Source organism: Lepisosteus platostomus, chromosome 6, assembly GCF_059453375.1.
Source record: "Lepisosteus platostomus isolate fLepPlt1 chromosome 6, fLepPlt1.hap1, whole genome shotgun sequence".
Classification (NCBI taxonomy): Eukaryota; Metazoa; Chordata; class Actinopteri; order Semionotiformes; family Lepisosteidae; genus Lepisosteus; species Lepisosteus platostomus.
In genome coordinates, this window is record NC_142616.1 from 12,329,013 (window position 1) to 12,343,944 (window position 14,932).

A 14,932-nucleotide genomic window follows, 5' to 3' on the forward strand; every position below is an offset into this window, starting at 1 on the left:
CTCTCTCTCCTCACCCCTCTCTCTCCCCTCTCCCCTCCCCTCTCTCTCCTCTCTCTCCTCACCCCTCTCTCTCCCCTCTCCCCTCCCCTCTCTCTCCTCTCACTCCTCACCCCTCTCTCCTCACCTCTCTCTCTCCGCTCTCTCCTCTCTCTCCTCACCCCTCTTTCTCTCCTCTCTCTCCTCTCTCAGGACAGATTTAACACCTGTATTATTCCTCCCTCTCTCTCCTCTCTCCTGTCTCCTCCCTCTCTCTCCTCTCTCCTCTCTCCTCTCTCCTCTCTCCTCTCTCCTCTCTCTCTCCTCTCTCTCAGGACAGATCTAACAGCCTGTATTATTCCTCCTCTCTCTCTCCTCTCTCTCAGGACAGATCTAACAGCCTGTATTATTCCTCCTCTCTCTCTCCTCTCTCTCTCCTCTCTCTCCTCTCTCTCAGGACAGATCTAACAGCCTGTATTATTACTCTTCTCTGCTCATTGCCTCTTGTTCTCTCAGAGGACAAATTACAAAACATCTTTAATTTCATTTCTCGCTCTCTCACAGGACAAATTAGATCAGAGACGGACAGGCCTGCTGTGCTCTCTAGAGAACAGGAGCAGTATTTATCTTCTCTCCAGCTCTATTAGGAACTGGTAAGATTTTTAAATATTGACCCCCAGCATTGACTCTCGCATAGACACAACAGGGTACTGACACACACAGTGTACAACACAGCCTGTTACAGACTGCTACACAACTAGTTACTGACACACAGTGTAACACACAGCCTGTTACACACTGCTACACAACTGTTTACTGACACACAGTGTAACACACAGCCTGTTACACACTGCTACACAACAGGGTACTGACACACAGTGTAACACACAGCCTGTTACACACTGCTACACAACAGGATACTGACACACAGTGTAACACACAGCCTGTTACACACTGCTACACAACAGGGTACTGCCACACACAGTCAAGCACAGAAAGAAGTACACAGAAAGACAGGAACACAGATAAACAAGAACAAAGGAAAAGGAACACAGTTACACAAGAAGACAGGAACACTGGAATACAGGAACACAGGAAGACAGGAACACTGGACTACAGGAAGACAGGAAGACAGGAAGACTGGAACACTGGACTACAGGAACACAGGAAGACTGGAACACTGGACTACAGGAACACAGGAAGACTGGAACACTGGACTACAGGAAGACAGGAAGACTGGAACACTGGACTACAGGAACACAGGAAGACTGGAACACTGGACTACAGGAACACAGGAAGACAGGAACACAGGAAGACAGGAACACTGGACTACAGGAAGACAGGAACACAGCCACACAGGAAGACAAGCACTAGACAACAGGCACACAGGAAGACAGGAAGGCAGGAACCCATCGAGACAAGCACTGGACAACAGGCACAGAGGAAGAAAGGAAGACAAGAACACAGGCACAAAGGAAGACAGAAGTGAACTCTCCTGCCAGACTGAGGCTCTGACACGCACTCTGGGTAAATCGAGGGGGATTGTCGTTCACGTCACTCAGGGACACAGTCACTGTGGTCGTCCCTGACAGACCCCCCAGGTGGCCCCCCATGTCCTTGGCTTGCAGGACAACAAGATACTGATCCTGAGTTTCTCTGTCCATGTTGGGGATGGCAGTCCTCAGCACGCCTAACACAAAGAGAGAGCAGTTAATACAGAAACAGCATCCTCTCGTTTGTGATTTCTTATGTTGTTATGTTGTTATGAACAGCAAGTCTTCTTCAATCTGACAGAGTGAGTCCTGATTGGAGGAGCAGTGTGTCTCTCACTGACAGTGAGCCCTGATTGGAGGAGCAGTTTGTCTCACTGACAGTGAGCCCTGATTGGAGGAGCAATTTGTCTCACTGACAGAGTGAGCCCTGATTGGAGGAGTAGGTGTGTCTTACTGACAGAGTGATCCCTGATTGGAGGCGCAGGGTGTCTCTCACTGACAGAGTGAACTCTGATTGGAGGAGCAGGGTGTGTCTCATTGACAGAGTGAGTCCTGATTGGAGGAGCAGTGTGTCTCTCACTGACAGTGAGCCCTGATTGGAGGAGCAGTTTGTCTCACTGACAGTGAGCCCTGATTGGAGGACCAGGGTGTGTCTCATTGACAGAGTGAGCCCTGATTGGAGGAGTAGGTGTGTCTTACTGACAGAGTGAGCCCTGATTGGAGGAGCAGGGTGTCTCACTGACAGAGTGAGCCCTGATTGGGGGAGCAGGGTGTCTCTCACTGACAGAGTGAGCTCTGATTGGAGGAGTAGGTGTGTCTTACTGACAGAGTGATCCCTGATTGGAGCAGCAGCATGTCTCTCTTGCAAGATTGAAGCCTCTTGAGGGGAAAGTGAACCCAGTTTCTGCAGGTTACCTCATCTAAATTCTGAGGAGCACTGCACTGCCATATCTGCTTGTGTCCTCTGACTTGTGCTTAACGGGCCCGTGCACACTGAGGACCGTGAGCGCGTGGACTGGGAGTGCCTCTCGCTAACGGATCAGAACCTCTGTACAGTCGTCTCTGTTCAAGACTAACGACACAGAGCTCCTAAATACTCATGGGAAGTCTCCAGGTCCCATGCAGCTTGGGAACGGGACTGTCCAATTAGACACCCTCCACATGTTCCACAAGGGGGCGCACACTCACCCGTCTGGGGGTCCACTGAGAAATAGGGCTGCCCTTGCAGGAGAGTGTAGACCAGCCTGGCACTGTTCCCATAGGTGGGGTCATCAGCATCTGTCGCTGTCACCTGAATTATAGAGGTACCTGAGAGAGAGAGAGAGACAGGTGAATACAGACACACTGACTGGACACTCCAGTACATTAACACTGCACTGAGAGAGAGGGGTTCATACAGACACATTGACTGACTGGACACTCCAGTACATTAACACTGCACTGAGAGAGAGGGGTTCATACAGACACACTGACTGACTGGACACTCCAGTACATTAACACTGCACTGAGAGAGAGGGGTTCATACAGACACATTGACTGACTGGACACTCCAGTACATTAACACTGCACTGAGAGAGAGGGGTTCATACAGACACACTGACTGACTGGACACTCCAGTACATTAACACTGCACTGAGAGAGAGGGGTTCATACAGACACACTGACTGGACACTCCAGTACATTAACACTGCATTGAGAGAGAGATATAGACACTCCGAGTGACATCTACAGTAAAGATGAATGACAGTCCTGACACAGACATAACCCAACTGAGACATAAGAACAACCACCAAAGGGAGCCAACACTAACAACACCGTGCTGTTCCCAGTGCTGTATGTTGTATGGGTGCCATAATGACAGATCCCATCAGGAATGACTTGAACCTCAGACTCAAGTGCTCAGCCAGTAGGCATATCACTCTGTAACTCTCACCTGTCAGCCCACTGGAGCTCAGCAGTGTGAGCCTGGTCAGTACCTGGATGGGAGACTCCTGGGAAAGCTAAGGTTGCTGCTGGGAGAGGTGTTAGTGGGGCCAGCAGGGGGCGCTCACCCTGTAGTCTGTGTGGGTCCTCATGCCCCAGTATGGTGACGGGGACACTAGACTGTAAATGTCTCATCCTGTAAACAGGATGAGATGTAAAACCGAGGTCCTGACTCTTTGTGGTCATTAAAAATCCCAGGGCGTTTCTTGAAAAGAGTAGGGGTGTAACCCCGGCGTCCTGGCCAACTTTCCCCCTGTCCTTTACCAATCATGGCCTCCTAATAACCCCCCTCTCTGAACTGGCTTCATCACTCTGCTCTCCTCCCCACTGAGAGCTGGAGTGTGTGAGCGGACTGGAGCATCATCCAGGTGGGGCTGCACACTGGTGGTGGAGGGGATCCCCATTACCTGTAAAGCGCTTTGAGTGGAGTGTCCAGAAAAGAACTATATAAGTGTAAGCAATTATTATTAATTATTACCTCTAAGACACACTGAGAGCTCTTCATCTGCCTTCACTGTCCTGGATAATTCTAGCTCACAGATATTTTGGTGATTTTTCCAAATAAATAAATAAACAAACTTTTGAATCAGTGAAAAAGAGAAGGAAGTGGGCAGGGGAGATTAAGAAATACATCTCCCATGAGGCTTTGCGCGACAGTGCTGCGGGACAGGGGGATTGTGGGAGCAGCTGTTGCTGTTTCTTCACTTCAAAGTGGGGACGGTGTTGGTGGTGGGGGGGGGGGTGTGTGGAGACTGTGAGACGCAGAGACACAGAGAGAGGAGCCAGGAGCTGAGCCCAGAGAAGAGCCCCCTGAGCCAGCTGGTCCTGAGGCTCACTGACCTGAGCCACACCGACACCAGCCAGCCTCAGGACAGCACTGCTAGAATCAAGCACATCACTGCACAGATCACACAGCCATATCTCACACACTGGGACACACACACACAACACTACCACATCCACTGAGAAAATACACACACACTGGATACAGGCAGACCTGGCTGCCCAGAGAGGACAGGCTCAGTGACCACAGCCTGGACACAGAAACTGGACACAGACAGGCCTGACTGTCCAGAGAGGACAGGCTCAGTGACCACAGCCTGGACACAGAGATTGGACACAGACAATCCTACTCAGTCTCCTCTGGGCCCCTGAGTGAGGCCCTTAACCCCAGCTATTCCAGGGGCGCTGTATAAATGGTCGACCCTGCGCTCTGACCCCCAGCTTCTCTCCCTGTCTGTGTGTCTCATGGAGAGCAAGCTGGGGTCTGTGAAAAGACACATTCCTGATGCAGGAGATTCTACAGGGTCAGTACAGTGATCTTATCTTATGTAGTTCTAAACGCAATACCTACATTGACCACATCAGAGAAGAGGGCGCTGTCAAACCCATTTTCAACAGGTGAAGAGGTCTCGGCACAAAGACACACAGAACACCAGACAGGTCACAGACAAAAAGAGTACTTGGCCCTTCTTTTCATTTGGTAATTAGTAGCTAATTGAGACAGTTCTTGAAAGAAGCCAAGGTCTCAGCTTCAACTAAAGGCTGGGTAGCTTGTTCCACTCTCCCACCATCCTCTGTGTAGAGACGTGCCCCTTGTTCTCTGTTTTAAACACACAACTTGTGTCTGTGAAAAGCTGTGCTTTAATGGTGTCTCTAAAGAAATCTTCAGGGCTGACTCTCAGGCCTGACCCGTGAGGATTGCAGATTCTTGGATCATACAGACACAGAGAGATGCACAGATAGACAGAGAATCACTCACAGAGACACAGAGACACAGAAAGACGCTGAGAGAGACACTCACAGACACCCAGAAACACAGACACTGTCAGACACTCACAGACACCCAGAGAATTTACAGAGACAGAGACTCAGACACAGAGACACACAGTCACTCAGACAACCAGAAACACAGACACAGACACACTGTCAGACACTCACAGACACCCAGAGAATTTACAGAGACAGAGACTCAGACACAGAGACACACAGTCACCCAGACACCCAGAAACACAGACACAGACACACTGTCAGACACTCACAGACACCCAGAGAATTTACAGAGACAGAGACTCAGACACAGAGACACGCAGTAACTCACAGAGAGACACAGACAGAGACACAAAGAAACTCATAAACACAGAGAGACACACAGTCACTCACAGACAGACACAAAGAAACTCATAACACAGAGAGAGACACAGTCACTCACAGAGACACAAAGAAACTCATAAACACAGAGAGACACATACAGAGAGACACTCAGTCACTCACAGACAGACAGAGACACACAGTCACTCACAGACGGAGAGAGACACACAGTCACTCACAGACGGAGAGACACAGTCACTCACAGACGGAGAGACACAGTCACTCACAGACGGAGAGACACACCGTCACTCACAGAGACAAAGAAACTCTTTAACACGGAGAGACTCAAACACTCATACGCAGACATGCTGCGCTCCAGCTGGTAGTAACACACACTGGCGCGCCACACACAGCTGCAGTACCGATGTTGGCCATCTCGGGCACGGTGGCGCTGTAGGGCCCGTCCTGGAAGACGGGCGGGTTGTCGTTGATGTCCTGCACGCGGATGACGAACTGGGACGAGGGCTCCAGGGGGCGCTCCGTCAGCCGGTCCATCGCTGTGGCGACCAGCCGGTACTCGTCCTTCTCCTCGCGGTCCAGGGGCTTGGTGACGTGGATGTTCCCCGAGCGCTCGTCGATCACGAAGACCGAGCCCGCCCCCTCGCCGCGCAGCACGTACCGCGTCCGCCCGTCGCCCCGGTCCATGTCGGTGTGCAGCTGAGGGCGACAGAGACAGAGCGGGCTGAGCGGTTTCTTCCTGTCAGACAGAGTGAGCTCTGATTGGAGGAGCAGTGTGTCTCTCACTGACAGAGTGAGCCCTGATTGGAGGAGCAGGGTGTCTCACTGACAGAGTGAGCCCTGATTGGAGGAGCAGGGTGTCTCACTGACAGAGTGAGCCCTGATTGGAGGAGCAGGGTGTCTCTCACTGACAGAGTGAGCCCTGATTGGAGGAGCAGTGTGTCTCAGTGACAGAGTGAGCCCTGATTGGAGGAGCAGTGTGTCTCAGTGACAGAGTGAGCCCTGATTGGAGGAGCAGGGTGTCTCACTGACAGATTGAGCCCTGATTGGAGGAGCAGTGTGTCTCTCACTGACAGAGTGAGCCCTGATTGGAGGAGCAGTGTGTCTCACTGACAGAGTGAGCCCTGATTGGAGGAGCAGTGTGTCTCACTGACAGAGTGAGCCCTGATTGGAGGAGCAGTGTCTCTCACTGATAGAGTGAGCCCTGATTGGAGGAGCAGTGTGTCTCACTGACAGAGTGAGCCCTGATTGGAGGAGCAGTGTCTCTCACTGACAGAGTGAGCCCTGATTGGAGGAGCAGTGTGTCTCTCACTGACAGAGTGAGCCCTGATTGGAGGAGCAGTGTGTCTCACTGACAGAGTGAGCCCTGATTGGAGGAGCAGGGTGTCTCACTGACAGAGTGAGCCCTGATTGGAGGAGCAGGGTGTCTCACTGACAGAGTGAGTCCTGATTGGAGGAGCAGGGTGTCTCACTGACAGAGTGAGCCCTGATTGGAGGAGCAGTATGTCTCACTGACAGAGTGAGCCCTGATTGGAGGAGCAGTGTCTCTCACTGACAGAGTGAGCCCTGATTGGAGGAGCAGGGTGTCTCTCACTGACAGAGTGAGCCCTGATTGGAGGAGCAGTGTGTCTCACTGACAGAGTGAGCCCTGATTGGAGGAGCAGGGATATAGGAGACGAGAGACTGAGGAGTAAGGGATGGAAGAGGGAGAGAGTGACAGATGCAAGATTGAGTGGGGGAGGAGAGAGTGAGGAGAAAGATGAAGGAGTGAAAGAGTGAAGAGAGAGAGGTAGGAGACAGTGAGAGGGAGGAGAGAGAGGAGTAAGACAGAGGAGAGAGATGGGGAGTGAGAGAGAGAGGAGTGAGAGATGGGGAGGGGGAGAGGGAGGAGAGGAGTGAGAGATGGGGAGGGAGAGAGGGAGGAGAGAGAGGGAGGAGAGGGGGAGAGGGAGGAGAGGAGAGAGATGGGGAGTGAGAAAGGGAGGAGAGAGATGGGGAGGGAGAGAGGGAGGAGAGAGAGAGGAGAGGGAGGAGAGGAGAGAGATGGGGAGTGAGAAAGGGAGGAGAGAGATGGGAGGGAGAGAGGGAGGAGAGAGAGAGGGAGGAGAGGGGGAGAGGGAGAGAGGGAGGAGAGGAGTGAGAGATGGAGAGTGAGAGAGGGAGGAGAGAGAGGGAGAACAGCAGAGGAAGACGCAGGGCTCAGAGCGATCAGGCGGATCGCTCTGTTCCCAGTCAGTCAGTGTGTGATTCTCCTCTCCACAGGGGGCTGGTAATGAACTGGTACTTAATCACTGACTCTCCTGTCGCTCTTCATGCACACGAGTCTGCAGGGATCAACAGCCCATCAGCCTCTCCATTACCCTCCCGGCTTCAGTCTCCCCCTCCCTCTCTCCCCTCTCTCCTCCCTCTCTTCTACTCTCCTCTCTCTCCCCCCTCTCCTCTACTCTCCTCTCTCTCCCCCCTCTCTCTCTCCCCTCTCTCCTCCCTCTCTTCTACTCTCCTCTCTCTCCCCCCTCTCCCCCCTCTCCCTCTCTCAATTCTCTCTCTCTCCCTCTCTCTGGTATTTAATTGCTCACTCAAACTCCCTGCAGAGCAAACACCTGCAGGCTTAAACGATGTGAGATGAGAAAAAAAGAAACAAAATCCATAAAAAAGAACATTCACATCAAATGTGTTTGAAGTTATTACACCTGAGACTGCCAAGATATTAACAACCCCTCTCTCTCAGTGCAGTGTTAATGTACTGGAGTGTCCAGTCAGTCAGTGTGTCTGTATGAACCCCTCTCTCTCAGTGCAGTGTTAATGTACTGGAGTGTCCAGTCAGTCAGTGTGTCTGTATGAACCCCTCTCTCTCAGTGCAGTGTTTATGTACTGGAGTGTCCAGTCAGTGTGTCTGTATGAACCCCTCTCTCTCAGTGCAGTGTTAATGTACTGGAGTGTCCAGTCAGTCAGTGTGTCTGTATGAACCCCTCTCTCTCAGTGCAGTGTTAATGTACTGGAGTGTCCAGTCAGTCAGTGTGTCTGTATGAACCCCTCTCTCTCAGTGCAGTGTTAATGTACTGGAGTGTCCAGTCAGTGTGTCTGTATGACCCCCTCTCTCTCAGTGCAGTGTTAATGTACTGGAGTGTCCAGTCAGTCAGTGTGTCTGTATGAACCCCTCTCTCTCAGTGCAGTGTTAATGTACTGGAGTGTCCAGTCAGTCAGTGTGTCTGTATGAACCCCTCTCTCTCAGTGCAGTGTTAATGTACTGGAGTGTCCAGTCAGTCAGTGTGTCTGTATGAACCCCTCTCTCAGTGCAGTGTTAATGTACTGGAGTGTCCAGTCAGTGTGTCTGTATGAACCCCTCTCTCTCAGTGCAGTGTTAATGTACTGGAGTGTCCAGTCAGTGTGTCTGTATGAACCCCTCTCTCTCAGTGCAGTGCTAATGTACTGGAGTGTCCAGTCAGTCAGTGTGTCTGTATGAACCCCTCTCTCTCAGTGCAGTGTTAATGTACTGGAGTGTCCAGTAAGTCAGTGTGTCTGTATGAACCCCTCTCTCTCAGTGCAGTGCTAATGTACTGGAGTGTCCAGTCAGTCAGTGTGTCTGTATGAACCCCTCTCTCTCAGTGCAGTGTTAATGTACTGGAGTGTCCAGTCAGTGTGTCCGTATTAAGGACTGTGGCAGACTCAGGACACGCCGGGGGGGTGACCTCGGCAGCGCCTGGGGATCCCCTGGAGGAGCTGGGATCTGCCGCTGGGGACAGGGAGGTCCGGGCGGATCAACCCCCCCTCACCAGGGAACGCGGAGTGAAGATGGGGGGATTATTACCGCTGTGAGGAATGTGTGGTTCTGATTAAGGTGCTCATTGTTACTGATTCCCTCGTGGGAACGCGAGGACTGTGTCCCGGGACCTTCGCAACGCCGCCCCCTGTTGGCCCAGTCCGGTCACGACAGCCCCGGCCCGCCCCCCGGTCCCGCCCCGGGGGCCCCGAGCCTCACCCTCCCGATCAGGACCGGCTCCGGCCCGCTGTACTCCTCGATCACGAAGAACTGGTTCCAGATCCAGCTCCTCCTGCTCCTGGGCCGGGTCTCCTCCCCAGCCCGGCCCGGACCGCCCCCCAGCTCCACGGAGACCGGCGGCACCCCCGCCTGCTGGAACACCAGGCCGCGCCCCCCCCGCCGCCGGGGGTCCAGAGCCACTCCGCTTCCTGTCCCCTCTGTGTGGACGCTCCGATCGGGACCGGGCTCCGGATTCAGCTGCATCGTGTGGCCGAAGCCCAGCAGGAGAGTCTGACCTGCGGGACTCGGAGCTGATCCAGTCCCTGTGCCCTCTGTGTGGACGCTCCGATCGGGACCGGGCTCCGGATTGAGCTGCATCGTGTGGCTGCAGCCCGGAGGAAGAGTCTGACCTGCGGGATTCGGAGCTGATCTAGTCCCTGTCCCCTCCGTGTTGACGCCCTGATCGGGACCGGGCTCCGGATTCAGCTGCATCGTGAGTCCAGAGCCCGGTGGAGGAGTCTGACCTGCGGGACTCGGAGCTGATCCAGTCCCTGTCCCCTCTGTGTGGACGCTCCGATCGGGACCGGGCTCCGGTTTGAGCTGCATCGCGAGTCCAGAGCCCGGTGGAGGAGTCTGACCTGCGGGATTCGGAGCTGATCTAGTCCCTGTCCCCTCCGTGTTGACGCCCTGATCGGGACCGGGCTCTGGATTGAGCTGCATCGTGTGGCTGCAGCCCGGAAGAGTCAGATCTGTGGGATTCGGAGCTGATCCAGTCCCTGTCCCGTCTGTGTGAACGCTCCGATCGGGACCGGGCTCCGGATTCAGCTGCATCGTGTGGCCGAAGCCCAGCAGGAGAGTCTGACCTGCGGGATTCGGAGCTGATCCAGTCCCTGTCCCCTCTGTGTGGACGCTCCGATCGGGACCGGGCTCCGGTTTGAGCTGCATCGCGAGTCCAGAGCCCGGAGGAGGAGTCTGACCTGCGGGACTCGGAGCTGACCCAGCCCCTCTCTGACGGGGGTGGCGAGGAGGAGGAGGAGGGTGGGGAGGGGGAGGGCGTGGCTGCTCTCCGCCAGCCGGCCGGGCTCCCTGCCCTCCAGGATCCGGAGCGCTCCCGCGGGAGGAAGTGTGTGCGCCCCACTCCGGGTCCCTCGCTCCGGCCGGTCCTTCCTCCGCGACCCCCGGCGCTGCCCGCGGATCGCTGACCCGTCCGCCCTCCCGCGCGCCCCCAGAATCCGGGGCGACCCCTCTTTCCGCCGCCCCCGGTTCGGCCCGAGCGGCCGGGTCGGGCTGGCCCGCGGAGGACGGAGCAGAACCGGTCCGACTGTCCGAGCGAAGCGCCTCGCCGTCCCGCGAGTCGGGAGTCGTGGGAGCCTCTGCGGCGATCCGGCCCGGACCCCTCGTCCCGCTGCCTCCGGATCCGGGAGCGGCTCGGCTGCGCTGCGGCGGCGCTGCGCCGTGGGGGCCGCGCTCCGGATCGCGTGCCGCCCCCATCCCCAGCGGGGCGTCGGGCTCCGGGGTTCCGGACTCATCTGGGCCCGGTCCGCCCTCCGGAGGCGGCGGGGTGCGGACCGTCAGTTCCAGGCGCGCGGCCCAGCGGAGGGCGGGGCCGCGCGCGATGGGTGAGCCCGTTCCTAGGCCACGCCTCCTCGGCACAGCGGCCGGGAGCGAAGCCCCGCCCACCCCCCCCGCCAGCAGCAGCCCCAGCCAGCAGAGCACAGAGCTGCGGATCATGGCGGCGTGGCCTGTCACCTCCCTGCTGCTGATTCCTGCTCGTCCAGGAGGGCTGGCGGCGCGCGGGGCTCTGCTAGGGTGAAATCAGTGTCCATCTCCTCCTCCTGTCCTCCTGTCGCCCTGCCTCCCTCTCTCCCCCGGTCCGTCTCTCTGCTCAGGGGATGTGGAGCGGCCTGTGAGAGCAGGGAACACAGGAGAGAGATTGACAACTTGCTCCCACAGACTGAGAGACTGAGAGAGAGACAGAAAGACAGAGGGGCTGAGAGACAGAGACACTGAGAGAGAGAGAGACAGAGGGACAGAGACACTGAGAGAGAGACAGAGAGACAGAGGGGCTGAGAGACAGAGACACTGAGAGAGAGACAGAGACACTGAGAGAGAGACAGAGGGACAGAGACACTGAGAGAGACAGAGACACTGAGAGAAAGACAGACAGAGACACTGAGAGAGACACAGAGACACTGAGAGAGACAGAGACACTGAGAGAAAGACAGAGAGACAGAGACACTGAGAGAGACAGAGAGACAGAGACACTGAGAGAAAGACAGAGAGACAGAGACACTGAGAGAGAGAGAGACACTGAGAGAGAGAGAGACACTGAGAGAGAGACAGACTGATAGATGAACAGACAGAGAGTAAGAGAGACAGAGAGACAGATGAACAGACAGATGAATAGTCACAGAGGTAACAGAGACAGAGAGATAAATGAACAGACAGAGTGAGGGAGACAGATGATCAGTGTTTTTCCACTTGGTTGAACAGCGATGCACAAATACCTGACTGAAAAAAATGAAAGTTTTCATGTTGAACACAAAGTTCGAATGATTAAGCTACAGCAGAATCTCTTATTATTTAATCAATGATGTGATTTTCCACCAGACAGAGACAGCGAGAGAGAGAGGGGGGACATGGATGGCAGACAGCTGATCCTGCAGAGCTGGTGCCACAACAGCCCACTCAGACAGTGTGCGTGCCCCACAGAGCCCTCTCTGCCCCCCCATTCCCCAGACAGTGCTCACCCACACGTACCTCACAGAGACCCCGCCCCCGCCCCATTAACAGCTCTGTTGTTATAACGGCGTCCTGGCCAAATTTCCCATTGGCCTTTACCAATCATGGCCTCCTAACAATCCCCCTCTATGAATTGGCTACATCACTCTGCTCTCCTCCCCACTGAGAACTGGTGTGTGGAGCGTTCTGGTGCACTATGGCTGCCGTCGCATCATCCAGGTGGGGCTGCACACTGGGGGGGTGGAGGGGATCCCCATTACCTGTAAAGCGCTTTGAGTGGAGTGTCCAGAAAAGCGCTATATAAGTGTAAGCAATTATTATTATTATTATTATTATTATTATTATTATTATTATTATTATAACTGACCCCCTGTCTTCAGCCCTCCCTCCTGTCTGGCATTTACTGCTCAACAGACACCTTCAATAGCAACACACTCTCATGCACACTGACCAGCTGCCTGTCTGTGTCCAGTGTCAATGTCCAGGCTGCGGTCACTGCTCCTGTCCTCTCCGGACACTCAGGTCTGTCTGTGTCCAGTGTCTGTCTCCAGGCTGTGGTCACTGCTCGTGTCCTCTCTGGACAGTCAGGTCTGTTTGTGTCCAGTTTCTGTGTCCAGGCTGTGGTCACTGAGCCTGTCCTCTCTGGACAGCCAGGTCTGTCTGTGTCCAGGCTGTGGTCACTTAGCCTGTCCTCTCTGGACAGCCAGGTCTGTCTGTGTCCAGGCTGTGGTCACTGAGCCTGTCCTCTCTGGACAGCCAGGTCTGTCTGTGTCCAGGCTGTGGTCACTGAGCCTGTCCTCTCTGGACAGCCAGGTCTGTCTGTGTCCAGGCTGTGGTCACTGAGCCTGTCCTCTCTGGACAGCCAGGTCTGTCTGTGTCCAGGCTGTGGTCACTGAGCCTGTCCTCTCTGGACAGCCAGGTCTGTCTGTGTCCAGGCTGTGGTCATTGAGCCTGTCCTCTCTGGACAGTCAGGTCTGTCTGTGTCCAGGCTGTGGTCACTCTTTGAAACTCTGGTTTCTCTCAACAGTTGCCTGCTCCTGCGTCTCTCAGTCTCTGTTCGAGATTGACACGAACAACGCATCCCTGCCTGACGAGCTGAACCATTTCTATGCCCGCTTTGATGCTCTGAACACGGGCAATGCTGAGAAGACCCCAAGTGTGCAGGGCGAGTTCGTTCTGAAACTCTCAGAGCAGGACGTGCAGAAGACTCTGAGCAGGGTGAAAATCCGTAAGGCTGCAGGGCCTGATGGGATACCACCTCGCGTCCTGAGGACATGTGCAGCCCAGCTGACCACAGTGCTTACGGACATCTTTAACTCCTCCCTGTCACAGTCCATGGTCTCCACCTGCTTTAAAAAAAACACTATTGTTCCAACCCCCAAAAAGGCAAAAGTGACATGCCTGAATGATTACCGCCCAGTAGCATTAACATCTGTGGTGATGAAATGCCTGGAGAAGCTGGTGTTGTCACACATCAACTCCTCCATCACAGAGTCCCTGGACCCCCTGCAGTTCGCCTACCAGAACAACAGATCAGTGGATGATGCTGTCTCCCTGGCTCTGCATACAGCCTTGGAACACCTGGACACTAAGAACTCGTATGTGAGAATGCTGTTTGTGGACTACAGTTCAGCATTCAATTCCATCATACCCAGACAACTGGTGACAAAGCTCAGGGGACTAGGTCTGTGCAACTCTGTCTGCAACTGGCTGCTGGACTTTCTTGTCGAGAGACCACAGGTGGTGCGGATAGGCAATAAAACATCAACACCACTCACCCTGAGCACTGGAACCCCACAAGGCTGCTGTCTGAGTCCAAGGTTGTACTCCCTATTTACTCACGACTGCACAGCAAGACACAGCAACAACCACATCATCAAGTTTGCAGATGACACCACTATAATAGGACTGATCAGTGATGATGACGAGTCCACTTACAGGGATGAAGTCGTACAGCTGCTTAGGTGGTGTCATAGCAATAACCTGGACTTGAACATAAAGAAAACGAAAGAGCTAATAGTGGACTTTCGGAGACACAGGCCACACACTCACAGCCCACTCAGTATTGATGGAACGGAAGTGGAAACAGTCACCAGCTTTAGGTTTTTGGGAATTCACATCTCTAAAGATCTAACCTGGACTGACTCTATCATGAAGAAGGCTCAGCAGCGCCTTTATTTCTTGAGGCGCCTCAAGCGATGGGGGATGCCAATACATGTGTTGGTGAACTTCTACCGCTGCACCATCGAGAGCGTCCTCACCAACGGGATCACCGTGTGGTATGGCAACACCTCTTCGCGAGAGAGGAAGGCACTGCAGAGAATGGTCAATATGGCCCAGAAGATCACTTGTGGCCCAGAATATGGCCCAGAAGATCACCGAGATTAAACAGCTCTATGAGGACCGTTGCCGTGGTAGAATTCTGGCCATCACAGAGGACAGTCACCACCCCGGGCATGAGCTCTTCACCCCACTGCCCTCAGGCAAGAGATATAAGAGCATACGGACACTGACCACTAGATTCTTCAACAGCTTCTATCCACAAGCAGTGAGACTGGCGAACACATTTAGCCATCCCCCTCGGACCACACCTACACCATCACCATCTACCTCATTATGATTTCTTATCTATTGCACATCTCCAGTCATT

At 54.3% G+C, this 14,932-nt stretch overlaps 1 protein-coding gene across 1 annotated transcript in view; it reads right to left on the reverse strand.

The window, feature by feature from the left end:
* cdh24b (cadherin 24, type 2b) overlaps positions 1-14,932 on the reverse strand; it is a 50,048-nt gene that overhangs the window by 20,601 nt on the left and 14,515 nt on the right. Inside the window, exons 2-5 of the mRNA XM_088634310.1 lie at positions 9,541-11,444; positions 5,966-6,260; positions 2,658-2,777; positions 1,499-1,666 (exon numbers count right to left, since the gene is read on the reverse strand). Of these exons, the coding sequence (XP_088490436.1) occupies positions 1,499-1,666; positions 2,658-2,777; positions 5,966-6,260; positions 9,541-11,271 (2,314 nt within the window). The 5' untranslated portion in view covers positions 11,272-11,444. The remainder of the gene's footprint in view (positions 1-1,498; positions 1,667-2,657; positions 2,778-5,965; positions 6,261-9,540; positions 11,445-14,932) is intronic.